The 23,175-nt window shown below is 36.9% G+C and overlaps 2 protein-coding genes across 3 annotated transcripts in view; one reads left to right on the top strand and one right to left on the bottom strand.

Moving 5' to 3' along the window:
- Smc4 (structural maintenance of chromosomes 4) overlaps positions 1-9,991 on the top strand; it is a 32,943-nt gene extending 22,952 nt beyond the window's left edge. Inside the window, exons 17-24 of the mRNA XM_020180716.2 lie at positions 699-825; positions 4,720-4,909; positions 6,028-6,172; positions 6,408-6,581; positions 6,990-7,172; positions 7,312-7,544; positions 8,131-8,314; positions 8,756-9,991. Coding sequence (XP_020036305.2) covers positions 699-825; positions 4,720-4,909; positions 6,028-6,172; positions 6,408-6,581; positions 6,990-7,172; positions 7,312-7,544; positions 8,131-8,314; positions 8,756-8,908 — 1,389 coding nt within the window. The 3' untranslated portion in view covers positions 8,909-9,991. The remainder of the gene's footprint in view (positions 1-698; positions 826-4,719; positions 4,910-6,027; positions 6,173-6,407; positions 6,582-6,989; positions 7,173-7,311; positions 7,545-8,130; positions 8,315-8,755) is intronic.
- Positions 9,992-10,206: 215 nt separating this feature from the next.
- On the bottom strand, positions 10,207-21,167 carry Trim59 (tripartite motif containing 59). Of its 2 annotated transcripts, none has more exons than XM_020180719.2 (3): positions 21,105-21,167; positions 20,284-20,353; positions 10,207-12,684 (listed from the first exon to the last, which is right to left on the bottom strand). In XM_020180719.2, exon 3 carries the CDS (start codon positions 12,679-12,681, stop codon positions 11,470-11,472), a length of 1,212 nt encoding a protein of 403 aa, XP_020036308.1. In that variant the 5' UTR covers positions 12,682-12,684; positions 20,284-20,353; positions 21,105-21,167; the 3' UTR covers positions 10,207-11,469. The 2 variants fall into 2 exon arrangements, with proteins under 2 accessions (XP_020036308.1, XP_020036309.1); XM_020180720.2 differs by lacking the exon at positions 21,105-21,167 and adding an exon at positions 20,885-21,025.
- Positions 21,168-23,175: the final 2,008 nt, after the last annotated feature.

Genomic DNA, 23,175 nt, shown 5'->3' with positions numbered 1-23,175 from the left:
TTTAGTTGCATGTGAAGTATTTTCATGCTAATTAATCTCTATATAGAAACTGTACACATGGATTTCTAACGTCATATTAACTTTTCTTCACTTAATAAATTTGGTTTTCTTTCAAAACCAATGTAAATTTCCTTTGTTTTCAATTGTTTTAGAGCATTTTATTTCTACTATATTTTGATTAAAGTTTTTCTGTATTACACAGAAAACACAGCTATGTTTATATATACATAGCTATGTTTGAAAGACCCTTGTAGGTATACCTTTATATACACTCATCCAATGATTTTCTTAAGGTAAATTCCTAAAATATAAGTATTTCACAGTAAGTATATAATGTTTAAAGCATTTCTTGTAGAATGCCAAGTTGTCATCAAACTGGGTTCTAATTCATACGCTACTAGCAGCATATACAAATTATTTTTCTAAGTCATTGTACTCTAGGTAGTCTTAAGTATATTGTAAGTTTCTATCTGTTAAACTAAAATGGGCGTTTTTAGCTTTGTAAAACAGCATTTTGGTTTTGGCCTTTTATTTATTTATTTATTTTTAATGTAAATTATATTTTTATTTTCTATCCTTTTCTTGTTAGTGTTTGTCTTAAAGATTTTAACTGTCTTTTTTTATAAATTAAAATGTTCCAAACAAATGTTAGTGTTACTAAGTTAAAATATTGGCCTTTGTTAAAATATTTTTTGTAGCGTTTATCAGAACAAGAAGAATATCTGAGTATCCAACTTAAGGAACTTGAAGCCAATGTACTTGCTACAGCCCCTGACAAAAAACAGCAGAAATTGTTAGAAGAAAATGTCAGTGCTTTCAAAACAGGTTTGTTGTTTAAAAGATAAAAGACTTCTTGAGATTGTCAAAAACAAGGTTTTTAAAGTTTGCAGTTTTAAGAAAGCAGTTTGTAGAATAACAAATTACAGCTAAATTATGTACTATTTATTGTACCATTTTATGGTTTCTGCTGTTACTTAATTCTCACAGAATTTACTGTTTATAGAAAGTAATCTTCATAGGCTTATTTGACAATTAATTAAGCTGAGGCATCGAGCGTTTTATAGACTTTGCCTAAGGTTACACAGCATGTGGCAGTATAAGAATAGGTGCCATCATCTGATTCCAAAGCCCGTGCTTCTCTTGACTTTTTGAGAGAGGGTATTGCTTATAGCCCAGGCTACCCTGGAACTCATATCCCTCCAGCTTTAGCCTCTCAAGTGCTGGGATTACAGGTGTGCACCATGCCTGGCTCCAAAGCCCATTTCCTTAATTTCATGCTTTGTATACTTTGGTCCTAATCTTCACAGAACTCTTCAAGATAGTTGTTATCTTACAGATATAGAACACTCATAATTTGGAGCACCTAAATCACTCACCATAGAGCACACAGCAAATTATCTGCTTATAAAACAAAAAGAATGCTTATTTGGAAACTTGATGAAAACCATTTTTCCCTCCAGTACTTGTTTTATGTATAGATAATGTATGCATGTAACTGTTCTGCCAAAATCGAATCTAACCTTTAAGCAAGAAGGGATGCACCCTCATCATGTAATTGAGCACTGTCCTACTCCTCTTTCCATATTGGCTCCAAACATAGATATCTGTTCACCTTACTAGAGGAGAAGGGAATGGTGGGTTTATGCCACAGGCCCTCCAGGCTTACAGCGTCTTAGCTGCTGACCTCAGAAAACACAGCCTTCTGTGTTTTGTTTTGTTTGGGGGCTTTTTTTTTTTTTTCAGGGCTTCATGTTTGCTGGGGAAATGCTCTACCATTTGAGCTACACCTCCACTGCTATTATATCTTTAATAGGGACCCTGGTTACCATTTGGTTCATGAGTCAAGGAAGACAAATAGTGTTTGTCCTAGTGAGAGAGCCAGGCATGGTGGTGCACTTGCATAGTTGCAGCACTGAGGAGGCTCAGGCAAGAGGATCACTTGAGCTAAGGAGTTCAAAGTGAGTCAGAACAACATAGCAAGAAACCCTATCTTGAAAAAAAGGAAAAGAACTATGAATGCACTTACCCAAATCCTCCAAAAATGATGGTGTTTTCTCCCTAAGAAAAAATAGATAAAAAGATGCATTGTTAATATTTAAGCAGTTGTTCAAAGAGCATCTACTACTAGTTAAGCTTTGTTGTATTAGGTACTACTGATAAGTAAGTAAACAAAATAAAATACCTCTTTTCAAGGCACTCACATTTAAGACAGGGCAGAAATATTTGAGCTGGAGACCCAAAGGAAATATGAGTACTAATTGTGTGAATATTTAAGAGAAAAGCATTCCCAGGAGAGTATAGAGAAGTAAATGCAAAGACCCTAAGCAGGAATATGCTAGTGTAGAAGGAACACTGGGGGAGGCCATTGTCACTAGAGTGAAGGATGGAGAAATGCAGATTCCTTTCGGGCCTTACAGGACATGATGGTTCTGAATGAAGTGCGACACCATCGGAGAGTGATGTACAGGAAGTGGTATAATACGAGTTTCTTTCACTGCATTTATTTGGGATACATGGTTCATTTAGCAAATACCCTGGCCTCACCCATGCTCCCGTCTTGTGACTGCTTCAGTGGTACCTAAGGGTTAGGTCAAAGGCCAGAGAGACTGCATGAATCTGTGCTTTATTAATTGAAGAAGAGTCTTTAACTTTATTGGGAACTCTTTCTCCTCTCATGGATATTAAAGTAATTTTACAGTAATTTCAGATAAATATTTAAATAATAAGCTACATGTAATAAGCAGAGAATAGAGTAAGAGGTAAGGCAGAAGCAGAAAAAGTGGAGTATTAACAGTAATTCAGGCAAGAGGTGATGATTAATAACTAGTTTCTAACTCTTGAACATACCCATGTTTTTAAATAAACAGTAGCTACGGTAAACCATTATACCTAAATCTATAAACTTCCTTTTCAAGATAAAGTTTTAAATACAGAACAGCATCTTCAAAATTACAGTTAATACCTGCCAGTTTTTCCCTTTCCCTTCTAATAAACAGAATGCATGGCACTCCAAAAAAACAAAAGAAAAGGAAAGAATCTTGTTGGGAGAAGAGTTAGGGATGGGAGCCTTCCCAGCTGCATACTTGACCCATCTCCAGTCACTGTAATGGTGGTATTGTTTGTCTACCCTCTATCCACCCCCCAAATCCCTCCCATGCACACACGGCTTATTTATGAGCTGAGTAACAGGGGTTACCTAATGGAATTTTTACCACAAAGATCATCATCACTGTGAGCAAGATCATCACTGAGCAAGATAATTCATCAGTAAATAACATTTCCTTTAAAAAAAGAAAGCAATTGCTAGCATAGCAAAACTCAGGGCTTTAAACATATATAAAACATCCTTAGAAAGATAAAACATCTCCCAAGAGGTTTTATTTTGTTTTGCTTTAATAGAGCCAAACAATGTGATCTCAGAAATGTAAGAAATAAGGATGTTGGAATTAATACATGGGCCAGTCATACTAAAATATTCTCTGGTAGTGTAATGCAAAAAGATAAAGAAGTAGGAAATTGAGAGATTTGAGAGATACTGACATCCCAGCATCTGCCTAATGGCGGGACAAAAGAAAGGAAGCAATAGTTAAGTCTATCCAATCCTTTGCTCTCAGCAAATCTACCTCTGTCTTCCTTTGCCAAATACCCATATACCCTTAAGAGCTTTGTGGAAATCTCTTTTAACCAGTTAGCTCAGCATTTCTGATTACCTTTTTAGACACAGGCTTTTTTACTTTTATTGTTTTGGTCATACTAGGGTTTGAACTCCAGGTCACAAACTTGCTAGGCAGGCTCTCTACCACTTGGGCCACTTCACCATCCCTGACACAGGTACTCATAGCTTGAATTTTCCACCTTTTTGCTACCTGTTTATCCTTCTTGTATTGAATAGTGAGCAGAATTTACACTGGCTAGTGTAAATAGAACACATGTAATTCAAGTGTGTGACAGGGTATTAGGTTGTTTACAAAGAATTTGTAGATTGAACACTCAAGAATAATTTCCAGGACTACTCTATAGAACAATCCAAGGAGCTAGAACCGTTTCTACATTTGGAAAGGAGTATAGCTACTAACAGTAGAAGCACATTGCACCTGATACAATCCACATCATCAAAGTTAATGTTACTGCCTGGCAATACTCACAGTTATTAACCTTTAACTTCAGCATAGAAAATCTAGACTTCTCTGTAACTGTTTGCCAGCAGAAACATATCAGTTCATTGTTTATGCTTTCCAAGATATGCAAGTACTTGGTTGAATGGACCAAAGTTATGTCTAAACCCTACCTACACAGAAATCTGGGGAATGTTTTCTTTACCATGGGGGAAGCGCACCAGTTCATCTTACATCCTTCACATTGTTATAATGTGGAGAACTGCTAAGTTAGGTCAGCAGAAGAAAATAACCAGTTTCTTTACCAGGGGCAAATTAATAGGGGCAGGCCATAAACTAAGGCTGAAAGTCACAAAACCAGTAGTCAGTGAAGTATCCTAAGAAAAAGTTAAAAAGATCTCTGAAAGGAACCTGAGAGTATGAAGCCATTAAGAAATAAAGGGTGTGTTTACAGCTAAACTAAAGAATTTCACCATTTGTTTTGGCATTTCTGGGTTTTTTTAAGGTACTTTTTCCTAAATGTTTAAGATTTGTTATCATACCTTACATGTAACAAATGATGTTTGTTACCATAGAAACATGCATAGAACTCTTTCAATTTCAGAATATGATGCCGTGGCTGAGAAAGCTGGTAAAGTAGAAGCTGAGGTTAAGCGGTTACATGATATCATCATAGAAATCAACAACCATAAACTCAAGGCCCAACAAGACAAACTCGATAAAATAAATAAGCAATTAGATGAATGTGCTTCTGCTATTACTAAGGCCCAAGTAGCAATCAAGACTGCAGACAGGTAGAGTATGCACACTACCCAACCGGCCTTCCCCATCCCTATCTCCACACGGGGAAAGAGGGTTAATGTTTAAATTTAATGTTCCATTAATGTTCTTTTACTTATTAAACCCATCTGGCATGTTATTACCTAACAGGACTTTTAGTAAGGAGAAACTCAGAATGAACATTTATCTAATGGCCAGTGTTTTAAAAACTTCTACAGGTATACCTTGAAAAAGAACAATTATGTAACTTCCCAGTTGTTATGAGGGCATAGACACCAGTAACTTCCCTGGCTTAGAGAAGTAGAGAGAATAAAAAGTAAGAATGGGGTCTCTTAGCAAAATTGTTTCGGGTTTGTTTTGTTTTGTTTGCTTGTTTGGTTTTTTTCCAGTGGCAGGGATTGTACACAAGACCTCATGTTTGCTAGACAGGCACTCTCCCACTGAGCTATACCCCTAGCCCTTAAATTTTTAATTAATTGTAAGAGTCAGTTATCTTAATTCACAAAAATGTTTTTTATCCATTCATGGATCTCTTAATTTTTTTAGGGTAATTACTGAAGTATTTATAAAATAAAGTCGCTGTAGATATAAAATTGAAGTTAAAATAGCTGTTCTATTTACCTCACAAGTTTTTTTTAATTGATTGTAGGTTGGTTATTTGGTTGTTAACCAGTGCCTTTTGCTCAAAGATAAGGAACTAATAAACCATTTATATCAGGAACAGAATGATGCTTAAGAGATTTAAGGATCTCTAGTCTGATCACAAAATGACAAAAGAATTTCATAATCTTAGGATGACTTTTTATCAGAGACTAAGGTTAGATGATACTGGAAGCTTATATAAGGAAATTAATTTATATTAAGAATCTAAAATACACAGTTTATCCCATGAGTATTTGTACAAATGTATAAAAAGATGCTTAGTAAGAGTGGAAATATGGCTCAAAAGGTAGAGCACCTGCTTTGTAAGCTCAAAGGCTGTGAGTTCAAGCCCCAGAAAATAAAAGGTGGCTCAGTAAGCCATGAATTTACTTCTGTGCTAGGAAAAAAATGTGAAAAATTCTTTGATAGACTTCCAGGAACAATAGCAAATCACATACTACTGCATTTTTATTGTGTCATTTTGCTTCAGAAATCTTAAAAAGGCACAAGACTCTGTCATACGCACGGAGAAAGAAATAAAAGAGACTGAGAAAGAAGTCAGTGACTTAACAGCAGAGCTAAAAAACCTTGAGGACAAAGCAACAGAGGTCATAAAAAATACAAATGCTGCAGAGGTAAGTTTATTTATTAGGGAGAGGGGATGATAGTCAAAGTAATTTAGGGATTTATTATAAATTAAAAGTTTCATAACTGTAAACTTATTTGTACAACAAAAATGAGTATTGGAACATTTTGAATTAAAATGTCTTTAAAATGGAACGGACATGGGAGAGATTGCTGGGTATCTTTGTGATGTGAAATATGGGTTCTATTGGTGAGGTCATACATGTAACAGTTCTCGTTTTTTAGGAATCCTTACCAGAAATCCAGAAAGAACATCGTAATCTCCTTCAAGAGCTAAAAGTCATTCAAGAAAATGAACACGCTCTTCAAAAAGATGCACTTAGTATTAAGTTGAAACTTGAACAAATAGATGGTCGCATTGCTGAACATAATTCTAAAATAAAATACTGGCAAAAGGAGGTGAGATTGCTGCTATTTACTTAAACTTAACACCTGTGTCTTATGAAAAATGGCTTGTGCTCTATTTGGGGGAGGGTGGTTTTGTTTTTTGAGGTATGTTGCGATTCTTAATTCCACAATGTAATTATTTCTCAGGTTTATAAGGAGCATAATGTACTATTATAGTTCATATGTGCTGTTATATATGGAAAAACCTGAGTAATAGTTGAGGATTAAGCAGCTACCTTTCTACCAGAGCTGATCCAAAGATTTAACAAAAGTTTACGTGAATACTTCATTATGGTACAACTGTTGTTGAAAATTGGTTAACAAATTTGTCCTGATTCCTGTTTTCATAGTGATTTAATTTTTCATGTTTTATTTTTTAAAAAATTGTAAAACTGCCTGTCGTCTAAATTGAACTTTTAGATTTCAAAAATATCATTGCATCCTGTAGAAGATCATCCTGTTGAAGAGGTTTCACTTCTAAGCCCAGAGGACCTTGAAGCAATCAAGAATCCAGATTCGATAACAAATCAAATTGCACTTTTGGAAGCCCAGTGTCATGAAATGAAACCAAACCTTGGTGCCATTGCAGAATATAAAAAGAAGGTAGAAAATATATCATTTATACATAATAGATTCCTTTAGTCCTTGGCCTAAATTATAACCATTAGTTTTATGTGAGCAATGCTAATTCTCATCTGAAATTTGTATTTCACAAGGGTTTTTCCTCACAATCTTTTTACAGGAAGAATTATATTTGCAGCGAGTTGCAGAATTGGACAAAATCACCTCTGAAAGAGATCATTTTAGACAGGCATATGAAGATCTACGAAAACAAAGGCTTAATGAATTCATGGCAGGTTTTTATATAATAACAAATAAACTAAAGGAGAATTACCAAATGCTTACTTTGGGAGGGGATGCAGAGCTAGAGCTCGTGGACAGCTTGGATCCTTTCTCTGAAGGAATCATGTTCAGGTTTGTAAGGGATTTTGAATTCATTGTTACCTGTCTACATATTCTCCAAACTTTTTTTTCGGGGGGGTGAGATGTGAAGATTAGAGCTACAACTTGATTCGTTTAATGATAAATACTAAATTATTTATATACTTGGCAAGTATGTAAACAGCAAGTATTTAATCTTTACAAAATAGTTGTCTAGTTCATTTTTGTTCTTAATTTTGAAGCATTAGCTAAGATGAAAGAATATCAAGAAATACTTGGCCTGCTCTTAAAGTCTTGGTAGGTGTTCCTAATATGTTCATCTTATAGTAACATTATTGTAAAATAACCAAAAAAGGAGGGGCAGGGTTCATAGCCAGGTCATCTGGAAAACAACTAATGCAAAGAAGGGCCAGGGGCATGGCTCAAGGGGTAGAGCATCTGCCTAGCAAGCACAAGCCCCTGAGTTCAAACCTCATTACCGGCTCTGCCCCCAAAAAAGAATTCATACCTATAAAAAACTAACTAAAAATTCCCAAGAAGGAAAGTGGTAGAAGTCAATTATGGGAACCGTATCAGCTCTAAAAGTAACTTCACTAAGAGATTTTCTTGACTATTGCAGTGTTCGACCGCCTAAGAAAAGTTGGAAGAAGATCTTCAATCTTTCAGGAGGGGAGAAAACACTTAGCTCATTGGCCTTAGTATTCGCTCTCCACCACTATAAACCCACCCCCCTGTACTTCATGGACGAGATTGATGCAGCCCTGGATTTTAAGAATGTGTCCATTGTGGCGTTTTACATATACGTAAGTAATGCACGAGAGCATTTTACCCTGGACATTTTATAGTCCCCTAAAATAATGCATCATGATGCTTTGAATTATTTCCTATTGAGTTTTTACCGTTGTTTTAACTTCATGTTCTCGAGGATTAAGAGACAATGGCTTCTTTATTTGAGCCAAATTTTTCCATTTTGGAGAATAAAATATAAACTGATAATGCAAATTAGTAGCAGAACCATAGATAGAACCCCAGTTCTTCTTCCCAGGTCTTTTCTACTAGATTTCTAGGCAGTCATGCTTCCAAAAATACCCAATTCCTGTCAAACTCAAGTACCATACCATCATCACAGTACATTATGTATGTAATGTGGAGCATATTGCTGAAAGACTGAAGGAAGCAAAACCTACCTATCATGTGATTTACCTGTTATTTCTTAATATTTCCCACTTTTTTTTCCTTTTTAGGAGCAAACAAAAAATGCCCAGTTCATAATAATTTCTCTTCGAAATAATATGTTTGAGATTTCAGATAGACTAATTGGAATTTACAAGACGTACAACATAACCAAAAGTGTTGCCGTGAACCCAAAGGAAATTGCATCTAAAGGACTTTGTTGAACTTTATACTGAAGATTTGTCAAATGAAATAGATTTTGTATATTACTGGTTTTCTATTTGTAAAACATAAATTACAAGTTGTATAAAATACATATTCTTAAGCTGTATGACAAGACTGATTTCTATTTTATGCTATTGAGTCATAATGTCTAAGAAAGTATTTTCTGTATCTGCTATTGCATCATAGAAATAAGGGTTGGTGGAGGTGTTTGGTTTGGGTTGGGTTTTTGTTTTGTTTTTTGAGATCATGTCTTGCTATGTAGCTATGTAGCCCTCTAGCCTAAAACTCAATCTTGTCTCACCCTCTGGTGCTGGGATTATAGGCGTCATTAACCATGCCCACCTCCAAAATACCAATTTTGTATTAGACTATAGAGAAAAAGAAAATGCCTGGAAGATCTGGTAACTTGCCCTTAGTTCAAAGTTGTTACCAGGAAAGTTTAAAGCTGTGTTGGTTGAGGCACAATAAAACTATTATTTTATCAGCCTCAGCCTAACTTTGCAGACATGTGACCAACACTAGAAAAGTCTGCCAGTTAATGGATAAATTCTTAAGGCATTACACCTACTAATTTAGACAATCACTATTTTTATTTCCCCATATAATGGGAACTTTTCTGGTAACCCAGTAATTCTGAATTCATAGGGATGAGTTTAACTATCATACGCATTTCTAAAACTTAGTATCAGTGTCACTACTTAAGTTACTTGCAAGAAACAGCAAAACTAAGACAATGTCTAAACTAGATCCTAAGTCATTAATACCCCACTGGCATCATTAACATACAGGGGTTAACTTCCTTAGTGTTGTTTGCCTGTCAAATAGGTTTTTTACTGTGCCATCTCAAGAATATTAGGCTACTGGAAATAAACTGGCAACACTTGGTTTTCAGAAGGAACTTGATCTAGTTTTTGCCCTGTTTAATTTGTAAGTATTTATCCTAAGGAACTGAGTTAATTGCCTCATCATTCAGTGGATCTTTGTTGAAGTATTAAAAGTTGAATATTCATTGTATAATAAAGCCAGTAAAATGTAAACACACTAATAGCACGGACTTAAATAAAGCAATATTTAAAGTTTAAGTATGGGCATCTGTTTAAATGAAAATTATAGGGAAAAGAAGAAAATGCTCCATAGGGAATGCATAGGGAAAACAGTCAAGAGCTTTTTTTGGTGAGGCGAATAAAACCTTTTCATGTTAATTGTAGAGCTCATTGCTCTTTAAGTTATCCAGAACCCATACAGAAATCCCAAATCTACCACTCCCCAGCTTTGAGCACCTTATTAAACCACTCAATACAAATATCAAAAGTTTATTAAATACATTGTTACACATAAAACTCAAAATTTTAAGTTATACAATCTCATCACCTTGGAAAACTACAGAAGAGCAGCATGTATAAGAATCAGTTACTTGAATATCAGAAGTCTTGTCTACTAAAAACTGGCAAGTTACAAAGTACTTAATAGTAGCCTTAAAATGGTGCTAACAGGATATGCTTTGATTCCTAGCTATAAATCTTACTTAAAAGCCCTAACATTAACCTAGGCCTACTCAAATTCTTTAAACATATAAACTGAAAAGAATGCCTGAATTCTCCCTCATTGTATAGCATAAAATGCTGTTTCATCTACAAAGGTTAATACTGCCCTTCAGATACATGAGATTAAGTAATAGCTAACATACTTTTCACTGTTAATATTTACATTTATTTCTCTCCATTACACCCTTCAAAAATGTCTTAACGGCTTAAATGTGCTAGGTCAGTCTAAACTGACCAGTGTCATCATCTTAGTTGATAAGACTAAGTAAAGTAAAGACTTAAGAATGTTTAGGAACTAGTTCCCTCAATACTGCCTAGCAGCAAACATAAGGCCGAGTTAAAACCCCAGTATCACAAAAAAAAAAAAAAAAAGTGTCAGTGTTCCCTAATACTTAGAATATTCACAAGCAACAGAATTACTCAAAATGAATGTTGATACTTTAGTGCTCTTAAAACTATCTAGAACACATCGTGAATCTGATCAAAAAACTCTACAAATAGTCCTTTATCACATTTTGCTACTTGATTTTTTTTTAAACCTTTTTAACCATCCCTATTCACCCTTCCAAAAGCTTCAAGCCATGTTGAAATAAAGGCATAAGCACCTTGAGGGTTTTGCCACCTTTTAATCAAAAAGCCATATACACAAAAAACTGCAAAGTCAACCATTGCAGTACATAATGGTCAAAGATAAAACTGGTGTAAGAATGAATAAATGCCACAGCAGCATTGTAAACCTCTATCAAGCCAATAAAAATGGATACTCTACTAATATTTCAAATCAAGTAACTATATTGTAGTTTTCTAGTAATGACTTGAATTTCAGATGCTGTCTCATTTCTAACTCGCTCATCATTTGTACCCAACAGAAGAATGGAAGGTTTAACATTTCTATATATTTTTGTTGTAACTCTACTGCAGTTTTAGTTTACTACTTAAACTACCACTTCTTCATTTAGCAGTGGTTAGCCTCTTCTGTACAGAATAAGCCCACTTAACAATTCAGATTTAAGTTTTTAAAGAGAAACTATTTTCCACATGAGTTCCTTTAACAAATACAAAATGTGACAGAGTATGTTTTTTAACTCATACAAATTGTTAGATAAACTTTGGTAAACAGACAGAGACACTTCAGAAAAACATACTGAAGTGATTTCGTTTATGAAGGTTATTATGTGTTGGTTGAAAAAGAGAATCAACATTAATATCACTGAAATTAGTGTAACTATAACAATGTTTAACATTTTAAAAAATTCAACTTCTTTTTCATCCTTATCAGGCCAGGAACAAGGCATTCTTTTTGAAGAAATTCTCATTCGAGGAATGAGAGCTTTCTTAATGTGTCCAATTTCTGTTCTGTTCCATTCTTCTTCTAATACTTTGCTAACTCGAGGATAAATTTCAACAGGTTGGACCACAGGAAGTGGTCTTTGTTTCAACATCTGCACACGCTGGCGGACATCATCAACTTTTTCAAGAAATTTAAGTGGAGCCTCTTCTTCTAAAGATGTGGTCACTGTCACTAATTCAAGCTGTTGTTCTTTTATTTCTTTCAATCTTTCAATTTGTGGAGTATATTCTTGACTAATCAGATTGCTAACATCACACAGAGCTGTTAGGAAAAATTTTTTTTTCTGTTCTAATGTATCAATAAGCTCCTTAAAATACTGGAAAACAACTTCCTTATCACCTTGGACCATTTTCTCAGAATGAGATTTTTGTTCTTCTAGCCTTTCAATAAGCCGAGTGAGATCCGTCCAGTGTGTGTCCGTTAGCTGTTTGAGTAGTTTTTGAGGCGTATCCTTTTCTTTCAAATAGGCACTTTGAAGGTCATCTATAGGATGACCATGATGTTGACCTATAGTAAGGCAATGACCACAAACTAATTTTTTATCTAGCAGACAATAAACATTTAATGGTTGTCTATAATGTTCAGGGCAGGTGACAATATCTGGATGATCTTCTTGCTGGTATTTTTCAATAATAGCCCTTAATGCAAAATTAACAGGTAAAGATTCAATACCAGTGGAAGCAATTTCAATAATGCTTCTACAATTAGGGCACTTCAGTGGGATTCGTAAAGGTCTCCATATATAAAAGTTTCCAGATGCCTGAAGAACGTTTTCCAAACAATTTCTACAAAATGTGTGAGAGCATGGCAGTACACGAGGATCTTCAAAAATACTGTAACAGATGGGACATGTTAACTCATCCTCAAAATTGTGCATTTCCTGTCAAGAGAAAAAATACCTAGTCTAAATATAATATACATACATACACACATAAGCAAAGTTTTGGACATTAACCTTCAAACTTAATATACCATGCTTATCATTTAAAGGGAAAACTAAAATACTAAGATTTTTTAAATGAGTTACTTTCTTAGTAATTCAATTTCTAATATGTAATATTGAACTGACAATCTTTAAGAGCTTACTCATTTTAAACAAAATTCATACCAAGCAAAACAATTACAATTTCTAATAAAGTACTTTAAAGCTACTTAAATCTGTTTCTATGTAATGAAGACTAAAAAAAGTATTCTATTGAAGTCTGCTTAATTACAATTACTATATGTAACTTTTTACATTCTAAGATGATAAAATCAAAACTATGCAAATATAATGAATAGTTAAGACTAAATGTGTCATTCTATAATAATTTAGGCTTAACAAAATCATATTAATTCAAAAGAAGATATGCTTCCACTTGGCTCAATTATGGTTTCTTACAGCAAGTTACATATCTGATTTCCCTGGAAAACGTTACTATAAATTTCTTGGCTGCTTGAATTGGAATAGCTAAGTTCAATGCTCAGGACCTTTGGTGATGCTGAAGGGTCAAACCCAGGGCCTTGCAAGTGCTCTAACATGGCCCCAGACTCAGACCCAGACCCATAGTGTAATTCTCTAAAATAATGATTTTAACTTGATCATTTTTTTTAAATTAGTCACTGCCATAAAAATCAGTTTGAAAGACAAAGTCAGGTATGGTGACTGAAGTACTGACTTAATTTTTAAGTGAAAAACTAAAGCACTAACGTAAAGAAGAACAAAAGGCACCACAGTCATCTTTCATTCTTTAAAAATATGCCTTGTTATTTCCTTGAGACAGAAAAATATACCAGCAGTATAGTTCAGTGACTCTTAACGAAAGTAACATGACCTATTCGCAAGTTATTATTTCTAACAGAAGCCTGACAGTTTTCCACCCTACTGCCTCTTATACTTTTCATTGGGGCATTTTCAATGCAAACCACAATCCTCAGGACAGACTACCCCTGACAGAAAAAATCAAGTCACACTGTTTAAAGAAAACAAAAAATCCAAATTCTATTTGTATAAAATACAAGGGCTTTCAAATCCTCTATCAAACTAACTTAAAATTAAAAGTCTGTAAAAAGAGCATCTGAAAATAATTATACTTTGTTTTTGTGGGACCAGGGTTTGAACTCAGGACTGCATGTCTGTTAGGCAGGCACTCTTATTACTTCAACCATGCCCCAATCTGCATTTTTGTATATATTAGAATATAAGCGTTCTATAACAGCAAGAATTGTAGCTTAATTATTGTATATTTCTATATCCTCAGCACAGAACTTAACACATAGTAGGCATCTGCTCCCTATCAGTTGAATGATTAAGACACCAATGTTCATACAGACTTTAGTTTTTTGAAGTTATTTTTTATATTTTTTTAAATAACAAAGTCTATTTTTCTTAGGAAAAGTCGTAACAGAAGAGTCCATAAGAAAAATATTCCATATTCAGATGACAATATTTAGAACCCCTAATGAGTCAAGTTCTGATAGACTAAGTTTTAGCCGTGTAGCATTCCAAGAAACTAAAATAATTGGGCACCAGGTACAGAAGATGACAAGTCACTGCGATAAATTCAAGTGAATGCATGTTGGGAAGCCTTTACAACCTTACCCACACCTACAGAGAGCTCTGAAGTCATAGAAAAAACATCCAAGAAAAACAAACATGTTTCTCAGAGTATTTCAGTGATGTCAGAATGCACAATGAAGGAATAAACAGATCAGCTCTTTGAAGGGATTAACATTCAACCTAGACGTAATAATATTATCAGAGCTATTTCATATGTAGCAGAAGTAGTGTATTCCTAAAACAGAATCTAACTTTCCCCTCCACAGTCCTATTCTATGCCTGTCAAAAAGTCAGGGAACAACTTCACTGAGAAGCCATGTTGGGACCCAAAAGCTCAACTTTTAGAATGAAATGATGTAATAAAGTCAGTCTCAAACTTACTGCTATAGTATGTAACATTTTCAATAAAATTTAACCAGAAATTCATAGGTAATATCAAGATCACAGAAATCTATTGTCAGACTGTACTCTTGCTGATTTATTAAAAATTGCAGGTAATGCTGACAGAGGGGCTCAAGTGGTGGAGCGCCTGCCTAGCAAGCATGAGGCCCTGAGTTCAAACCCTAGTACTGCCCCCAAAAAAAGCAGTCAGAACGAAAATTGCAGATAACAAATTCAAGAGAAATCAGAACTGGTTAGGAGAGGCAAACCTAGTTAAGAAATAACTCTGTTAAGGCTAAGAACTTTCGGATTCATTACTGACTGAGAAGTACAAGATATAGGTGGCTATCATATTTGGGGGCTAGTTCTTCCAGAAGCCAGTAGGAAATTTTATACATCCAAAGGTTTCCACAATCTGCTTAGACTCCTGAGAAAAAGAAAAACAGCAAAAAACATCAGATATGTATATTTCCTAGAACAATCTTAAATTTAGTTAAGCTATACAGAGGTTTCTAAACAGTAAAAACATAAATAACAACAATGGAAACTAAAAAACAATAAGGTAATGCCTTCAACATTCTCAGGGGAAAAAAAATACAACTTCCTTAATGGAACCTAAATTCTATACTTCGAAAAAAAATTAATCCATTTTTATATAAAGATAGCTCAACATGAAAGCTCTCAAAAGTGAATACCAGTCAATTCTTCCGAAAGAAGCAGCTGTAGGAGAAAAGAATTCTCACCAGGATAACAGAGAAAGTCCAGCACTACTGTATAAGTCTAGAGAACAGGCAGGTTTTTTGGAAGAAAGATCCAAGAGCAATGTCTTAACATAAATAAATGGAACTCACAGAGTACTTCATGTATCTGAACATACTGAGAGTTAATGAGAAAACTAGGAGAAAGGGACAGAATCATGAAAAAAGAGAAAACACTACAATATAATGTGGCCTAGTTCTATTAACAGTCATAATATTATAAATATCAAATATCAATTTTATCAGAGTTGAAAAAATTATACTGAGGGGGGAAGTAAGTGAAGAAACAAGAAAGGAAGAACTAAATCTTCCTTTCTAAGAAAGCCAATAAATAGATAGTCAAAAATGAAAAAAAAAAAAAACAGTGTTTAGAAATACACAATACCAAAATAATTAATGGATGAAAGTGATGGCCTCTGAAAACAAGGATCAGGAGTAGGGAAAGTAAGGGCATGGGTCTGCTATTCTTTATTAACACGGTGACTGCACTTTTAATCAATATGCAATTAAAAAAATATAAAATGTTGAAAAATAATATAGTTCTGCCTGACATGGTGGTGAGGCAGAAGGATCACAAGTTCAAGCCCAGCCTGAGAAATAGTATAAGCCAAACCTGGACCACATAGCCAAGACCCTGTGTCTCAAGAAACCAAAAATAAACTTACAAACATCCAAGCAGAAGAGCAGGATGAAAAAAATGGAAAACAAGAACACAAGGGTCTCAGCATTTGCTTCTGCGAGATTAAAATTTCCAAACAAAACTGAAATGGCCATTATTACATCCCATACATTCTCTTCTGTACCATGACTTTGCAGCTACTTCCCCCCATCAAGAAATGAAACCTAGGGTCAGCATCAGGACTTAAGACTGTAATCCCAGCTACTCAGGAAGCAGAGGTAGGAGGATTGAAGTCTGAGGCCTGCCAAGCAAAAACACAAGACCCTATCTGAAAACAAACTGAAGCAAAAAGGGTTGGGGGGGGGGGGATGGGAGAGCACTTGCTAAGTCCTGAGTTCAAGCCAAAACAAAAGAGAGAAACGAAATCTATTCAAACCCCATGAAAGTTTTTACAGACCAAGTGACTACTTTGACAGAAGAATACAATACAAGCAATGCTGCTGAGTTCTAGGCACGGCCCTTAACCCTGGCAAGCAGCTGCTATGTTAAGAAACCCAGTCTACTCTAACGAAGATGGACCAGGCGGAGCAGCAATAAGATGCCAGACACGTTAGTGAAAAAGCCTTCTTAGAAATAATAGCAACAAGGAATGCTAAGAGGTAAGTGTAGCAAGGCTTATAAGGTATGACAGGAAAAGCTAAGATATAATTTATTCATGTGAAACAGTAAAAATATTCCTAGCAAAATCTTCAGTGTTAAAAAAAAAACAATTCTATACAGCAAAACTGATGCTATATACTTTCATTATCAAAAAGGATATTTAAAAAAAGGATATAAAATGAAGATTCCACTAAAAAAAAAAAAAAAGGCTACAGCAAAGCAAGGTGGTACATGCCTATAGTCCCAGCTGCTAAGGAGGCTGAAGCAGGAGGATCACCAGATCTACAAGCTTGAGATCAGCCTGGGTAATATACCCAGATCCCATCCCAAAAAAAAAAAAAAATCTAGGACAAGCACAATAAAAGGATAAAGATAAATGAAGGAAACAATGAGTAAACACAGAATTACTAAACTAATAGCTGTTTCTTAAATAAATAATCCATTAGTTATCTACGATAGGTAGTCTCTAAACTGGCCCAATAACCTTACCTCTGGGATATTTTTGTAATTCCCTACCCTTGAGTGTGGACTAGACTTAGTGACTCCTGACACAGAGAATGCAGCAGAAGTGATGGATATCACTTCAAAGATTTTGTAGTAAAAGACCATGGCTTCTGTCTGGAGCACTCTGGCTCTCCACCTTACTCTGGGAATGCTCTAAGGGAAGTAAGCTACCACACTATAAATAGACCAAGGCCCACCTAGCAAGGTGAGGAGCTCAGGCTCTTAAGTCTAATGTACCACAAGAAACGGAAACTGGAAACAAAAACAAAAGCAAGCTTGGAGCAGGTTCTTTAGGAACAATGGCATCCAACAGCTTTACTACAAACTCCTAAGAGGTAATGGGCCTGAAGTGCCCCATATGCCAACCCTAGATTCCTAACCCATGGAAATTTTGTTTTAATATTTCCTTTTTTTTTAAAGCTGAACACTTGAAAAGATAAACACTTTATCACATGCTTAAATAATCCCAGCTACTGGGGAGGCTGAAGCAGGAGGATCACAAGTTCAAGACAAGCATGGGCTGAAGACACTATGTATTGTCAGAGTCTGTCTCAAAAAACATTGTTTTAAGCTGCTAAATTATGGGATAATTTGTTATGAAGAAATGGATTCATACATTATTCTAATCAAGAGAGAAAAGGAAGAAACAATACATATGTATTGAGAAAATGAAAGAAGCTAAATACAGAAAAAAGTCAATATTATAGAAAAATATCTTCCAAAGAAAATATCTTCCATTATAGAAAATAACTTTGAGATATATATATGTTTTTGACAATTTACAACAAATGAACTATTCTCTAAATCAGTTCATATTACCAAAAGCAACCCAAGAAGCAAAGCAAACTGGGAGAAATTTACAAATTACAAAAGTTCTAATCTGAAAAAAACTAAAAGAAAGGGTGGAGAGGTAAGCTTCTCTGATGAATTCTTTCAAATGTCAAGAAACAACTTCTTACTCAACTGTACCAAAATACAAATATACGAAGTGCGCCAACTTCTGAAGACAGTATAACATGATTCCAAAACCTAAGAGAAGAATGAGTTGGTGGTACAGTATCACTGCCTTCCAAAAACCTAAGAGAGGTAATACACATTAAAAATAGAATTTCAAAAATGGATACTCATGTAAAATCCTAAACACAGTATTAGTAAAAACAATCCAGAAGTGCATGAGAGAGGTCATGGGTTCAACCTCAGCAACAAAAAAATTAAAATTAAAATTGCACCATGACTAAATAAGGTTCTTCCCAGAAATACAGATAACTCAACACAGAAAATCTATCAATACACTCTATTAGGTTAATAGTGAAAAATGCACAGTATGAAAAACAGTAAGCAATCCAGAGACAGGAAGTAGAATGGAGGTGGCCATGACCTGAGGGAGGTGGGGGAAGGACATAATCCATTGTTTAATGAGTAGAGAGTTTCAGTGTGGGAAGATGAGAAAGTTCTGGGGGTAGATGGTAGTGATGATCACAAAACAATACAAATATATATGTCAATGAACTGTATACTTTTAAAAGATGGTTTAAATGGTAAATTTGTTATATATATATAACACAATTTTAAAAAACCTTAAAAGTTTCTGTCTTGCCTATTATCTAGCCTTTCTTCTGGCAAATTAATTTTAAAATCAATCTGTATTTTGTTCTTTTAAAAAGTAAAATAATCCATATAAAATGTATTTTCTTCCAGTAGGTGCTAAAATCCCAAGTAAAACTTGGTACTTAATTCAAGACACCCTGCTTCCCTTTTAAGACACCAAGAAAGAGAAATATTTTTTAACAGAAATATAAGCCTCAGAAACATGAGGCTATAAATTACTTATTAATTATTTAACAAATTTTTGTGCTTAAGTGTCAAAAACAAACACTTCTGAATTTCCAAACTTTTTATGAAGTCTTTCACCAGAAGGCGACTGGGCCTCCATAAAGTCTAGCCAGCATATTAGATAATAGATATTATCATGAAAGATGATGGAGAATTAAGCAATGCCAAAAATACCACTACCCATTCTCTGCATTTTTCAAGTTTTAATTCACTAATGCTTTACAGTCTGTCTTTCATCTCTAAACATGAATGGTTATAAAACATTCATTACATTTTATAACCTCTGAAAAGAAATATTTACCACATCAGAGTTAGATGACTTGCCAGAGGACTTTGGTGAGTCAGCTGTAAATCTGGGGCAATTCAACTGGGGCCACCACCCAGATTAGGGCTCACATATTTGTGGCCCTAACTGATAAAAAGTATGTTTTATTCAAGTCAAGACTTAAGAACTGCTACCACTGTGCCATATGCATACATCCATATAAAAGACAACATTTTTTTAAAATACTTCTGTCATGTATAAATATATAAAAATAATGAAGCACCACTGTAATCCTTACAAATTAAAAAAAAAAGAAAATCCTATCATTAGATCTAACTTTACTTCTTTATAAAACTGTTTTCTTTTGCTTTGATATCAACCTGTTTCCCCAAAGTAAAAAAAGAAGCTATTAACCTAATAGTTTCTTCTCAGTTAACGTTTTAATTTTTAGTTTTCAAAGTGTTTTCAGTATTTGACAGAAAACATGCATCAATATACCTGCTGAAAGATAATGTCAGTATTAACATTACCTCAAGGTCAAAATTTACCTTACCAGACAAGTTAAATTATGGTACCTTGACTCACTAAAAAAAGAACACAGATCAACACATGAATGCATAGTGAAAAAGAATCCAAGTATCTTAAGCAACAAATTCAATTTGCGGATCTATATGTACAAAATAATGCTGTTTGTGTGTGTTGAGATGTTCGCATCCTTATAAAATGTCTGGAAGAGTATATAAGGTGTAGGGCAGATGGGGGAAGTTGTTCACTTTCCACTTTATGCTCCATTAGGCAGTTATAATTTTATCACCACTTACATATCTTTTTCAAAAAATTTTAAAAGTTCTGGTTTAAGTCATACACTGTAAAAGTTACTGAAAGCCTCTGTCACACCCCCTTAACCTCCCAGAGCTTACCAATTTTGTCGATCTCCTGGTTTGGACACTGAACACACTGTATCTTCTCCAACTTTTCCTGATTCTTGTTCTAAAATTAAAATAATTTTAATGATTCAGATTTTCGTTCTCAAGAAATACATATTGAATACGATGTCACAGGAATGGCCGGTCGTCAGCTCACGGTCTTGACGTTCACCTTCCCTGCACCTCGCTTTTTCTACAGCCGCGGGAGCTGCAGTAGAGGTGTCACTTGCATCGCGAAAGTCCCAACCACTTGGTGACACCCAGGACCTCTTTCCTAAGTGTTCCACTAACATGGAGAGGACGAACCGAGCTCATGGTCAGGTGAGCGCCTCAGCTCGGTGAGGACAGCAGCGTCCGCGGAGCCGGCTGTTCCCACCAACATCTGTCTGTCCACCGACACGCCGGGGACTCTGGGTCCGTTTTCCCCGACACGCTCATCGGTGCAATGGGCGGCCACCACCCCAGCGGTCCCGAGAGAACGTCACACAAAGAGGTGGCTCAAGATGGCAGGGATCCCTCCCTCCCAACACCACCCTCCCCGCGCCCTGCGACTCCCGCCCACGGACCCACGAGGCCGGCGGCTTCCTCCCCTCACCGGCAGCCTTGTCCCTCGGAGAAACGCAGCCTCGGACCGGACGAAGCAGAAAGTGGCCAAGCCACCCACAGGGCCACGAGGGAACGGACGGATGCAGCACCCAGGCCACCTCTGCTTCATCCCGTCCCGAAGACTCCCCGCCCAACACCATCTAGAACACCAGCCCGTGTTTCGGAGAAGAAGAGGGACTCCGCGCCGAAGAGAACGTCCTGAGACTCACCGCGCGGAGTGGGCGACGAGGCACGCACGACGCGACACCAAGCTCCACAGCAGCGTCCACGCGGATGCCCGAAGCGCTCGGCGTCCCCGCGCTCGGCCGGGAGAAGACTTCAGGTGCCCCCCGAGGGGGCGGGGCCTCGCGGAGCCTTGCGCGCAGACGCAGTCTCCAAGCGATGGTCCACCGGCAGCATCAGCCAATGGGGAGGAGCGCGGGGCCGCGTTCGAATGTAAACGGGCCTTGGCGCCGGCCGGGGCGGGGCGGGGGCGTGGGAGAGAGGGCTCGCTGGAGGCGGTGCCCCGCCCTGCCCCGCCCCACTTTCCACGCCTGCGCGCTGCGCGCTGGGCGCGGCGCCGGAGTGACGCTTCAGTGGAGGGGCAGTGCGACTGGCGCGCGGACCCGGCTCGGGTCGTGCGGAGGAAGCTGGGTGGCGCCGAGGGACGAGGGGCGGGGCGGGCGTCGGTCGGCCGTTTCTGGAGGCAGCACTGTGGGACGGCTGATTGCTTTGAACCACGCCGACGTGTCTTGATGCCAGATTCCAGTGTTCCTTCCCAGGTCCCCCGCTCCGCTGCGTGGAGGCGCGGGCACGCCCTTTGTGGGACCGAGACTCGTTTGGTACCCAGATGACTGACAGAGCGGTGGGAACCCAGGTCTCACTGGGGACCCCCCAGAGCTGACGGTTGCTGCATAGAACTCCTGACTTGGACGCTTCCCAACTTCATCACCTAACTTCTCTAACCCCCGAGAATCAAAAAGTGGTTCGGTAGTCCTTTTTTTTATGTTGAGAAACCTTACTCTGCTTATCTCAAAACATATTCTCCACTTATCACCGCTACCCTCTTCCAAGCGTACTTAAAAGTCTACTCCTGTAAAACTATGGGCTTGGTTGACTGGGTATTGCCAGAATATTCAGGTCTTAGGCGAGAATATTCAGTAGGCTGCCGAAAAATATTAAAAATATAAAGCAGAAATCAAGGCAATGTTAGTGGAGGCCCAAGTCAAATCAGTTGTCTTCAATTCAGCTACTCAAAAGGTTGCTTATGAAGTATGTATGGATTCCAGGGAGATCCAGAGATGCCCGCTGTTTCATGCATACCTGCTTCAGCGTTGTTGTTAAACTTTTTTTTTTTTTTTTTTTTGGCAGTACTAGGTATTGAACCCAGGGCCTCATGCATGCCAGGTAAGCGCTCTACCACTTACCTGGCACACTCCCAGTCCTATACATTTAAACACTGGAGTCATTCTACTAGTTTTTTTTTTTTTCTTTCATCCTCATAGCTTTCTAACTTCCATTCAAAACAATATGTTGTGAATATCTTTCCATAGAAATAAATATGCTACACTCACATAAAACATTTTTCCTTCTGCAAAAGTGTAATTGTGCTGGTGTGGTGATGCACATCTGTAATCCCAGCACTTGTGAGGCTGAGGCCGGAGGATTTTCAAGGCCAGTCTGGGCTATAGAGCAAGACCCTGTCTCAAAAAACAAAAGTGTAATTGCCTCTAGTATTGAGTTAATAGGGGATAAGAATGTTTTGAGCTATGGTTTTTGCCACCTGTTTTCTCTGTGCTTTCTTAAGCTTATGGCAAGAAAGCAGAAGTAACTCTCTTTGGCTTTTGTTTTCCAAAAGGCCTGAGCCCTTTAAGGAAAATAACATTGGAGGATAGAGGCTATATGCTTTTAAAAGGCAGAAAGAAAAAAGTATGACAGCCCTAAAACAGATTGCTGAGGTTCTGGTGGGAGGAACTTTACCATGAAAGGTAAAGCCAGCATGGTGGTACACACTTGTAATCTCAGTATTCGGGGAGGCTGAAGCACGAGGATCATGGGTTCCAGAGCAGCCTGGGCTACATAGCTATTTCCAGGCCAACCTTGGCTACACAGCAAGACGTTGTATCAAATTTTTAAAAAATTAAAATATGCCAGGCTGCATTGGCTCACACTGCAATCCTAGCTGATCAGGAAGATTGAGATTTGAAGCCAGCCCAGGCTAATAGTTTGTGAGACCCTATCTCGAAAAAACCCATCACAGAAAAGGGCTGGTGGGGTGCTCCAGGTGTAGACTCAGTTCAA

Source organism: Castor canadensis, chromosome 5 (assembly GCF_047511655.1).
Source record: "Castor canadensis chromosome 5, mCasCan1.hap1v2, whole genome shotgun sequence".
Lineage (NCBI taxonomy): Eukaryota > Metazoa > Chordata > Mammalia > Rodentia > Castoridae > Castor > Castor canadensis.
The sequence above is the reverse complement of the archived record's forward strand: the minus strand, read 5'-3'. Positions and strand labels throughout refer to the sequence as shown.